General features: G+C 40.2%; 1 protein-coding gene across 1 annotated transcript in view; it reads left to right on the top strand.

Annotated features, from left to right (window-relative positions):
- The window catches only part of LOC129817782 (thyrotropin receptor-like), a 33,183-nt gene that overhangs the window by 13,891 nt on the left and 6,942 nt on the right, over positions 1-12,350 (top strand). Inside the window, exons 3-9 of the mRNA XM_055873340.1 lie at positions 430-504; positions 2,664-2,738; positions 3,127-3,201; positions 6,175-6,252; positions 6,746-6,814; positions 8,343-8,420; positions 10,506-10,694. Of these exons, the coding sequence (XP_055729315.1) occupies positions 430-504; positions 2,664-2,738; positions 3,127-3,201; positions 6,175-6,252; positions 6,746-6,814; positions 8,343-8,420; positions 10,506-10,694 (639 nt within the window). The remainder of the gene's footprint in view (positions 1-429; positions 505-2,663; positions 2,739-3,126; positions 3,202-6,174; positions 6,253-6,745; positions 6,815-8,342; positions 8,421-10,505; positions 10,695-12,350) is intronic.

Genomic DNA, 12,350 nt, shown 5'->3' on the forward strand with positions numbered 1-12,350 from the left:
TAAGTGAATTTGTCCAAATATTATGAAAAAATGATCTTCAAAGGGGGGACAATGTGCATAAAGTGATTTCCTTTCTAAAAAGTACAACCGATAGGTATGAAAATAGCCTCAAATGAAAGGTGACATTCTGTACTGTCGCCTCATTTGATCTCAAATCCAAAATGCCGGAGTATACAAAGTTGATCTTCACTGTCCAAATAAATATGGAAAGGAGTGTAGATGACAGTAAATCACATGTTGTATAATAATTGGTATGTTTGCGCAATAACTTTTAATTGTATTTGATAAAATGTTACACAGTAAAACCATGTGTGTAAAGAATGTGGAAGAAAGAGTGTAAAATTGATCTTTAATTTTATTAAAGATACCATATGTCTTTCTGTATGTTGAAAATCCCTATATCAAAGTATGATGGTTTCTTTCTTTCAGATACATATCAGTGGACGTAACACTGGCAGGACTTGAGAGGCATTCCTTCTACAATCTAAAGAAAATCACCCACATGTGAGTACATATGTACACTCCCTTCCATGTGTATTTGAACAGTGAAGATAAAAATAATTTGTCTCCAGCATTTTAGATTTGAGCTAGAATGTTTCATATGAGGCGACAGTGCATAATGTCACCTTTTTTAATTTGATCATTCAAATCTGTTTTAATGTTTAGAAACAAAAGCACTTTATAGATCTAGTCCCCCCATTTGAAGAAGTCATAAAAATACCCTCAAATAAAGGGTGACATTCTGTACTGTCGCCTCATATGAAACATTTGATCTCAAATCCAAAATGCTGGAGCTTCACAAAATGTTTTGCTTCCCTGTCCAAATACATATGGAGGGGAGTGTTTTTTCTAATAATGACTCTTATTAAACACATTATGGTGAAGAAGTTAGACGAATTTGCCTTGTTATTTTCAGGATCGTAAATAGTGTTCTTCCCTTCCATGCCGCAAACCATTGCGAGCGCCAGCATATGCATACACGATCAACCGATATTCTAGAACTGTTACCCAACAGCGTTTCCACAACAGTTACGGTTGACGACAACATTTCATAACATCTGAAGAGCGTGGCTTTGCCGTCCCATGTTACTCTGGGGCAGCACTTTTAGCGAAGTGCCTTCTGACATAATGACGTTGGAGAGAATAATTGATACATAGAGTATCTGTCTCCTGTCCATCATCGCTAGGTCTGGGTCTAAACAGACAGACGTACCAGCGTGCAACTGGGGATGTTAGGAGAGAGGGAAAGCCAACAGTCAATGTGGTTTTCCTATCCATGCCTGAGCTGCTGTGGAGGCGTCTCATAAACAGCAAGTTGGTTTGCGTAATGGCCTTAGTCGTCTCTATATCGGCGTCTGATGTATGGTCTCTCTAAGGTCTGACCGCTAAGTTGCATGGGATGAGATCATTTTTTTGCTTGGCGTCAAGACTAATCAAGCTGCTTCATCACAATAGTACAGAACACTGACTTTCCCCTTATCTCGTATTCCATTGATGTCCATTAGCACAGTCCCCACTGTGACAGGCTCTATATTTGGCCAATCCCTGTCCTGGCTCACGCTCTGTGATAGGCTCAAAGTGTAGAGACCAAGAGTTTCTCCCACACTAAGAAGAGTTCATAGCCCATTATTTCTATTGGATCACCAGGGCCTGTTCAGACCTGATTGGTCCAGTGGTTGTGCCACATCACATAATAATGGCATCTCTCTCCTGTTTCCTCCATGGGTCAGACACAAAGGCCGGACCAAGAGGAGGTGGAGGGTGGCAAGGGCTGTTCGGGGAATCAAGGAGCTGAGGTCTGAGAGGGAGGGAGGAGGTGGAGAGTGGGATGGGGTAGAAGGGTGTAGGGTAGCAGTTCACTGCACACAGACACACCAACTCAGGGACTGAGAGGCAGGGAGGAAGGGAGGTGGTGGAGGACGAGGTGGGGTGGAGGTTAAGGTAGCTGTTCACTGCACACTGCACACACAGTGGCTCAGACTCTCAGTGGTCAGAACATGTTGGCTAGGGTGCTGATTGCGGTTACCTAGGTGTGTGAAGGAGGGCTAGGTTCACACGTTCCCCAGCTTTCATCCACACCACATGGGTTAGACAAGCAAAGAGGAGAGCCCTCTCTTTAGCCGATGGGTGCACCAGAGTCAACACACTAATGAAACGTTAATTGAACCTTGGCTTCCAGAGTTGGATGTATGTGGAGACTTTGGAGATTTTCCTCCTCGTCTTTCCGATAGACAGACATGCACCTTACCCTCTTCTGTCAGCACTCAGTGTGTGTGTGTGTGTGTGTGTGGGGGGGGGGGGGGGGGGGGGGTCTTAGGGTGTGTGAGTGTGCATGTAAGTAAACGTTTCACTGTTAGTCTACACCTGTTGTTTTACGAAGCATGTGAAGACTAAGATTTGATGTGTGTGTTTCAGTGAACCTAAAGCACGTACTTGACTTTTAGAGAACATGAAAGGAAACTGTAAAGGACTCGTGGGGATGAATACAACCCTATATACTACGCAACATGTCCTGTATGTTCAGTGACACAGGAATGTCAAATTACTAAGCAAAGCAAAGGATGTATGAGCACTTAATCCTAGGATACACAGAAGTACTTGTCAAACTGGAAAACATCATGTTTACTGTCATTTTTAAGGTGTATTTGTGTTTTCCATTTCAGAGAGATCCGGAACGCAAAGAGTCTGTCGTACATCGACCCAGAAGCATTTAAGAACCTTCCAAACCTGAAATACCTGTGAGCTCATTTAGAAATCCTACGTTTATTATAAGCATCTTTTTTTCAAAATCAAAACCATATTGGCTTTGAAAACGCTAATGTAAGTGAAAAACTGACAACATTACTTTAACACAAGATACAATAGATGGGACTTGTCTTGAAATATTTGGCTTTGGCAATAATTGAGCAATTATTTCCAATCTATTCAACTTAAAAGGTTCCTATTGTATATGCCAGTACTGGCACTGTCATGTTATATTTTATACACTGTGGTTGCTTGATTGGTGAGGGAGTCTGCTTGGTCACTGCCAGCTATCTTTCCATCTCTCTCTTGGTTTTGATTGGTATAGTCTGCTTGGTCATCGCCTGCCAGCTATCTAACCATCTCTCTCTTGGTTCCTTCTAGGGGGATTTTCAATACTGGCCTCACCATCTTTCCTGATCTCACCAACATTCACTCAGATGATATGAACTTTATACTGTAAGCAAACTGCATTACTAATACATACTACCTTTGTTAGCACTATACTCAAGTAGGTACTGTCTCACAAGTATTACAACCATAGCATTCCATATTTCAGTAGTATTTCTATACATTTCAGTATTTCATTCAATACCTCACTCATTTGTCATACTAAATGTGGAAAATAATGGGATTTTTACCCGTAAGTCGATCGAGGTTTCAATCTCTTTAATGAGACTGACATCACACATACACTCTTCTTCATATTTATTTGGACAGTGAAGCTCAAACTTTTAATTAAGCTCTATACTCTATACAAAATAGCATTTGAGGCGACAGTACAGAATGTCACCTTTTTTTATTTGATGGTATTTTCATACATACCGGTTTTATCGATTAGAAATGAAGGCACTTTATGTATCTAGTCCTCCCATTTGAAGGTGTCATAAGTATTTGGACAAATACACTTATAGTGTATAACATTTTGTCAAAAGTTTGTGACTCTGCAAACTTGTTGGATGCATTTGCAGTTAGTTTTGGTTGTGTTTCAGATTATGTTGTTCCCAAAAGAAATGAATGGTAAATATTGTATTGTGTCATTTTGGAGTCACGTTGTGGGTAAATAAGAATATAATATGTTTCTCAACACATATGTGTCATGAGTGAATTGTGAATAATGATGAGCGAATAAGTTAGTGGCATAAATATCATACCCCACCCCAAAAATGGTGGCATGATCAGTTAAATAAAAAATAAGAAATAGCATCTTTAACTTTCTCACTCATCATTATTCATGATTCATTCATGATTATCCATAGTCATGGTAGCATCCACGTTAATGTAGAAGTATTTAGAAATATTATATTCTTATTTACAATAAAAGTGATTCCAAAATAACACAATACATTATTTACCATTAATTTCTATTGGGCACAACCTGATCCGAAACGCATGCATCCGACAAGTTTGGAGAGTCACAAGCATGATGTAGTTATTGCGTGCTAGGAATATAGGACCATATACTAAACTTTTGACTAAATGTAATAAACTAGAAGTGAATTTGTTCAAATACTCATGACGCCTTCAAATGGGGAACTAGATACATAAAGTGCTTTCATTTCAAAAAACAGATAAGTATAAAAATACCCTCGAATAAAAGGTGAAAATATGTACTGTCACCTCATATAAAACATTTGATCTCAAATCCAAAATTCAGGGGTATAGAGCCAAATTAAGGATTGTAGCTATACTGTCCAAAACACATACGTAGGGGAGTGTAGAAGCATCATCCTGTCCTCTCTAAAGAGCTGTCTTATTTATAGTAAGGATTTTCCAATCCATTATGTCTCGCCTGTCGTCTAATGCCAGTGGTTACTATAGTGCTAGGAGATGTACTTAGCTATTTTCCATTCTGTGTCATTCCTTTCCTTTTTTTATACTCTCTGACGAGGTTTTCTAGACACTACCAGTCAAACGTTTTAGAACACCTACTCATTCTAGGGTTTTTCTTAATTTTTTACTATTTTCTAAATTGTAGAATAATAGTGAAGACATCGGAACTATGAAATAGCACATATGGAATCCTGTAGTAACCAAAAAAGTGTTAACCAAATCAAAATATATTTGAAATTCTTCAAATAGCTGCCCTTTGCCTTGATGACAGCTTTGCACACTCTTGGCATTCCCTCAACCAGCTTTATGAGGTAGTCACCTGGAATGCATTTCAATTAACATGTGTGCCTTCTTAAAAGTTAATTTGTGGAATTTCTTTCCTTTTTAATGCATTTGAGCCAGTCAGTTGTGTTGTGACAAGGTGTGGGGTGTATACAGAAGATAGCCCTATTTGGTGAAAGACCAAGTCCATATTATGGCGAGAACAGCTCAAATAAGCAAAGAGAAATGACAGTCCATCATTACTTTAAGACATGAAGGTCAGCCAATATGGAACATTTCTTTGAAAGTTTCTTCAAGTGCAGTCGCAAAAAACATCAATCGCTATGATGAAACTGGCTCTCATGAGGACCGCCACAGGAATGGAAGACCCAGCGTTACCTCTGCTGCAGAGGATAAGTTCATTGGAGTTACCAGTCTCAGAAATTGCAGCCCAAATAAATTATTCAGAGTTAAAAAAAAAGAGACACATCCCAACATCGACAGTTCAGAGGAGACTGTGTGAATCAGGCCTTCATGGTCGAATTGCTGCAAAGAAACCACTACTAAAGGACACCAATAATAAGAAGAGCCTTGCTTTGGCCAAGAAACACAAGCAATGGACATTAGACCGATGGAAATTTGTCCTTTTGGCCTGGCATCCAAATTTTGGTTACAACCGCCGTGTCTATGTGAGACACGAGGATCTCCGCATGTGTATTTCCCACTATAAAGCATGGAGGAGGAGGTGTTATGTTGTGGGGGTGCTTTGATGGTGACACTGTCAGTGACACTTAACCAGCATGGTTACCACAGCATTCTGCAGCGATACGCCATCCAATCTAGTTCGGGCTTAGTGGGACTACCATTGTTTTTCAACAGGACAATGACCCAACACACCTCCAGGCTGTGTAAGGGCTATTTTACCAAGAAAGAGAGTGATGGAGTGCTGCATCAGATGACCTGGCCTCCACAATCCCCCGACCTCAACCCAATTGAGATGTTTTCGGATGAGTCGGACCGCAGAGTGAAGGAAAAGCAGCCAACAAAACAACAGAAAAGCATTCCAGGTGAAGCTGGTTGAGAGAATGCCAAGAGTGTGCAAAGCTGTCGTCAAGGCAAAGGGTGACTATTTGAAGAATCTCAAATATAAAATATATTTTGATTTGTTTAACACTTTTTTTGTTACTACATGATTCCATATATTATAGAATATTACATTATTCTACAATGTAGAAAATAGTAAAAATAAAGAAAAACCCTTGTATGAGTAGGTGTTCTAAAACTTTTGACCGGTAGTGTATTTGCAACACCACCTAATTTCCTCTTGTATCTCCTCAGTGAAATAGCTGATCATCCATACATATCTGAGGTCCCAGCAAACTCATTCCGCGGTATTACCAACCAAGTGCTGACGGTGTGAGTACACAGCCATAGCTCTACAGTTTCACTGGGGTCTTCACTGTGGACTATAGGCCATTGCATTACCCTTGCTTGTAGTCTGAGAGTGCTGTGACCAGCACAGAGATGTTCTCACAAATGTCTGTCGGTGAGAAAACACCATTACATTAGATGCCAAAGCCATGGTCACATTGACAAACTGATTCAGGACACAACTAACCAATACATCGATCGAAGTGGTTCAATGTTGTTGGGGAGAACATAACACAGGGAAATATGTTACAGAAAATGTTGTAGTGATTTTGGTCACTGAAATGCATACACAGGCAAATCCTCAGCACCAAAATATACATGTTATTCAACAGCTGGAATTGGCATTACTGATTAATAGGACCTGTACAACCAGACAGATTCAAAGTTAGTCAGTGGGTTGGTGCATAAAATAACACAGTTTTGACTTCAGTAAATGTTACTGTTATGAATGTTTTCTGATGTGTTTATTCTCTTACAGGATGTTGTACAGTAATGGCTTCACCGACATTCAACATCATGCTTTCAACGGGACCAAACTGGATGCTGTGTAAGTTATTTTGCTTATATCATTCACACAAAATAATAGAATAGAAAATAACAGAATAGAATGGTATAGTATAGAAAATAACAGAATAGTAAATAATAGAATAGAATGGTATAGTATAGAAAATAATAGAATAGAAAATGAAATACTGTATTAGTAGCTCTCTGCTTGACCCTGCTGACCCAAAGCCATGCAGGACAAAGCACTGAAGCAGCAAGGATTCTTGTAATGTTGTATTGTTAATGAACTCTTGCTGTTGGAACCAATTACTGTATAAATGGATTGTAACAGTGCTTTGGACTGCCTTAGAGGAAGAGTCTTCTCATGGAGAAGTACTGGAGGTACGGTTCTCTATGTTGTTACAGTTATGATATCTTTCACTCTGGCTTAACAATCAGTCATTTCAGACCCCTTCATTTCACCAAAATGAAGTTACTTAGTATTTTGACTGGATTTTTTATTTTATTTTTTTACATCTGGCATTAATATTTCCTTACTTAAAATTACACTATTACGCTACACAAGCAGTAGGATCACGGTTCCATCTGAACTGGTTCTCCCAGACGTGCTTAGAGAGAGGTTAACCTCAGCCTTGATTAGGAAGCCCTAGTTCTCCTGATTTTCTTTTTTTAATTAGACAATTTCAGGAAGTCTGCATCAAAGCACCAAAGGAAATGTATTTCCCCATAAGGGAACAAAAAGTCTTATTTTGATCTAGATTTCATCTTACTGAGCCTAACCTGGATGAATAAAGTTTAAAATTGAAATGTAAAAAAACAATCATTGCTTTCTGTGTCACTACACTGTCCCGATGCACCCCTCCTCCACTCCGACCCCAATATTGTATAAAGACATGTAAACATTACTTACTTTTGTTACTGTTTTCCCTTTAACCCCAAACTTCACCCTCTACCACCCTCCTTTTTGTCACCTCTCTAGCTTTCCCATCAGGATATGAAACATTAATATAGCTCTGACCTCCACCCCATCCCTCCATTTAACCATTCACCCCCAGTAAAACCCTAGCTGGTCCTTATGGAGTTGTAATTAGACCAATGGGCAGTCACTGTAGTCAGTCTTACCACACCGCTGTTTGGGTTGGCACGCACAGAGCGTGCTTAGAGAAAAAAACTGATCCGGGAGTGTGTGTATCGGTGTGTATGTGTTTTTTCTCAGAGCGAGAGCTGATCCCAGAGCTGTAACACCAAGACAAACACTCCCACACACGTTTATTATCCAAATTAGATTTAGGGACTCTACAAGATGTATTTTAAAGGTGCAGCGTGTTTCTGAAGTACCTTCTCCGATGGTGGGACGGCTAATTTAAAACAACACTCAGGATAAGACCTGAGTCGTCCGAAGTCAGTGTTACTCCAGGAAGCAGGGTACATAAACAGTAGAACGTGGTGTGATGAGGATAGTGAAAATATTGTAGCATGTCTCCGAGCTATCAGGATGATTATGGTGATTGAAGTGTGTCGGTTACATTCTTGTTTGCGTGTGTGTGTGTGTGTGTGTGTTTTCTCTCCAGGTACCTCCATAGGAACAAGCGTCTGACCAAGATGGATGAAAGAACATTTGCTGGCACTGTTAGTGGCCCAATGCTTCTGTGCGTAATTATTCATCCTTTATTTAACCAGGAAAGTCGTATAGAGATGAGCATCCTTTTTTTCAAGTGAGCCCTGGACAAAAAACTCCTCTCACTGCACTGCCCAACATGTTCAGTTCCTATTCTGAAGTTATAGTTGCTCAAACTACTTTGAAAGAATGGTACAAATGCATCCAATGTTCCAGTCTTAAATGTCAGTTATTTGTCTTATTAAACAGAGAGATACAGAATGTTCCAATAATGTGATATTAATCAAGAGTGTTTTGCAATGATATGTGATTTATGAGTTGGGTTTGGAACTTTTATAGAGATAGTCTATAATTGGAGTCCAGAATTATCAGACGATTAAGTATCGAAAATATTCAATAATTACTAGAAAACAATCCTTTTTACAAAGCCAAATGGGTTCAAATCATAACTTCGGTAATTCATTCATGGCTAAGTTTCTTTCTTTTTGTACCTCTTTATTTTCCCATAAAAGTGGAGAATGAGTGAGAAACATGTCTGGGAGAAACACAGTTCAGAAATCATGAGAATAGCTTAACGACAGCTGGGATTTTGACTGGGAAATCAGACGCAGATTGTGTGTGAGTGTTACAGAAACGTTCAACTTTTCCTTCCCCGCTCTGTTTTGAGAGTCATAGTGTAATTAAATATCCCCTTCCCTTTCTGGGGAGTTTGATGCAGAAACCTTACCTCTGTTATCTGTTTTCTGAAGTAGTACTCCTCAAGCTGTAACCTCTTTAATACGTTTTTAATAAGTCAATCTGTTCCCCAGCCTTGTTCAGTACTTCAGAAATGCGGCCTACGTTCCTTGACGTAATCACTGACCTGAATTGGTTGGATTGGTGAAAGTAATAAGGTTGTTTACTTGCTTATACCCATTCAATCACGTATCTCTATGCTAACCTCAAGGGGGGGAAAGGAAGGAAGGATGCATATTTCTAAAGTATTGGAACATGTCTTAGTCCTGGCTGAGTGGTGAGGTCATCCACATGAGGTCATGGCCTAAATATCTTCCAATGACAAAATCAGACCGCCGGCAGGTCTTTGACACACACTATTATTATCCAGTGTTGCTCAATGTTCCACCAGAGAGAGAGAGAGAGAACCAATGTGACAGAAAAATACTCAGCTGCCTCTGGAAAAGAAAGAAAGTGTGATTTAATTTTATGCATTGTTTGGCTTGTGTTTCTGTATATTATTATTATTAAATCATTTAGCAGATCATTTCACTGATACACTAGATGAGGAAACATCTTGTTAATGTTTTGTCCCCCACTTGGCCCCTCGAAGGGGGAGTGTAGGTTACACTATGTGCTGATAATACAATCACACAGGATGCTGAAGCTGAAATTGAATACCCAAATGGCACCCTATTCCCTGTATAGTGCACTACTTTTGACCAGGGCTCCGTTCAAAAGTAGTGCACTATATAGGGAATAGGGTGCCATTTGGGATGCAAACCCAGGACTGGATGTGAGCTTGTACTGAGTTGTGACTTTACGTCCCAGTGAGGTTCAGTCTTTGGCATGGCAACGTGGACAATACAAACAGAATGTTTAATTAGATAAAGACGATGGAAGAGTGGTGGATACTCTTTTGCGGGAACAAGATGTAGGCGTTGTATTTTGCGTTCCGTTTCAGAAAGATCGCAAGTCTAACAATTGGGGAATAAATAGGCATTTGACAAACATGTGTATCCCAGATTTGGAGAATGCGCAAAACGGGTAGCCATGCATATCATAACAACTAGAAGGTGGGGAGGTGTTGCTGTCCTAAACAGTACAAAACCATATCTTCACTAGGCTTCATCTGTTGTTAGGCTTTAATGATAGTAATGTCTATGGCCCGTGCCATGGCCTATGATTCCAAATACCATTACAGCACTTCTACACACACGCGCACACACACACATTCCCCAAGGTGACATAATATGTGACCCAAAGCTGTATGAACTCTGTATGACCCCTGTTTAACCTCCAGCTGTCTCCCGTATTCACTGTTCTGAACTCTGTAAGAACCCTCTAGGAGCTCTGTATTACCTCCATCTGTCACATGTATTCTCTGTGTTTCCTTTTCCAGTGACGTGTCCCTGACGGGGGTGTCGTCCCTCCCCACAGCAGGCCTGGAATCTCTCAGGGAGCTGATGGCCCGCAACGCCTGGAACCTGAAGAAGCTCCCGCCAATCAAAACCTTCAAACACCTGGTTACCGCAGACCTCACCTACCCCTCCCTGTGCTGCGGCTTCAAGAACCTCAAGAAGAAGAGAGGGTGAGATGATGTTTTAACGTTTTTTTTATGTCAATCATTGTGAAGCCATTTCCATATTGCGTGGACAATGACGTGTTTCTGGAGATGTGGAAAGGCTGTACCCTGTGTTGATGTAGAGTTGCTGTTGTTTCACATGTTCACATGTTTCACACGTTTTATTGTGTACTATATATACAGTTGAAGTCGGACGTTTATATACACTTAGGTTGGAGTCATTATAACTTGTTTTTCAACCACTCCACAAATGACTTGTTAACAAACTATAGTTTTGGCAAGTCGGTTAGGACATCTACTTTGTGCATGACACAAGTAATTTTTCCAACAATTGTTTACAGACAGATTATTTCACTTATAATTCACTGTATCACAATTCAAGTGGGTCAGAAGTTTACATACACTACGTTGACTGTGCCTTTAAAGAGCTTGGAAAATTCCAGAAAATTATGTCATGGCTTTAGAAGCTTCTGATAGGCTAATTGACATCATTTGAGTCAATTGGAGGTGTACCTGTGGATGTATTTCAAGGCCTACCTTCAAACTCAGTGCCTCTGCTTGACATCATGGGAAAATCAAAAGAAATCAGCCAAGACCTCAGACCAAAAATTGTAGACCTCCACAAGTCTGGTTCATCCTTGGGAGCAATTCCCAAACGCCTGAAGGTACCACGTTCATCTGTACAAACAATAGTAAGTATAAACACCATGGGACTACACAGCTGTCATACCGCTCAGGAAGGAGACGCGTTCTGTCTCCTAGAGATGAACGTACTTTGGTGCGAAAAGTGCAAATCAATCCCAGAACAACAGCAAAGGACCTTGTGAAAATGTTGGAGGAAACAGGTACAAAGTATCTATATCCACAGTAAAACGAGTCCTATATCGACATAACCTGAAAGGCCGCTCAGCAAGGAAGAAGCCACTGCTCCAAAACCGTCATAAAAAAGCCAGACTACAGTTTGCAACTGCACATGGGGACAAAGAACGTACTTTTTGGAGAAATGTCCTCTGGTATGATGAAACAAAAATAGAACTGTTTGGCCATAATGACCATCGTTATGTTTGGAGTAAAAGGGGAGGCTTGCAAGCCGAAGAACATCATCCCAACCGTGAAGCAGCATCATGTTGTGGGGGTGCTTTGCTGCAGGAGGGACTGGTGCACTTCACAAAATAGATGTCATCGTGAGGTAGGAAAATCAGGAAGTTAAAGCTTGGTCGCAAATTGGTCTTCCAAATGGACAATGACCCCAAGCATACTTCCAAAGTTGTGGCAAAATGGCTTAAGGACAACAAAGTCAAGGTATTGGAGTGGCCATCACAAAGCCCTGACCTCAATCCCATAGAAAATGTGTAGGGCAGAACTGAAAAAGCGTGTTTGAGCAAGGAGGCCTACAAACCTGACTCGGTTACACCAGCTCTGTCAGGAGAAATGGGCCAAAATTCACCCAACTTATTGTGGGAAGCTTGTGGAAGGTTACCTGAAACGTTTGACCCAAGTTAAACAATTTAAAGGCAATGCTACCAAATACTAATTGAGTGTATGTAAACTTCTGACCCACCGGGAATTTGATGAAAGAAATAAAAGCTGAACTTTATAATTCTCTCTACTATTATTCTGACATTTCACATTCTTAAAATAAAGTGGTGATCCTAACTGACC

Source organism: Salvelinus fontinalis, chromosome 20 (genome assembly GCF_029448725.1).
Source record: "Salvelinus fontinalis isolate EN_2023a chromosome 20, ASM2944872v1, whole genome shotgun sequence".
In the NCBI taxonomy this organism is placed as follows: Eukaryota; Metazoa; Chordata; class Actinopteri; order Salmoniformes; family Salmonidae; genus Salvelinus; species Salvelinus fontinalis.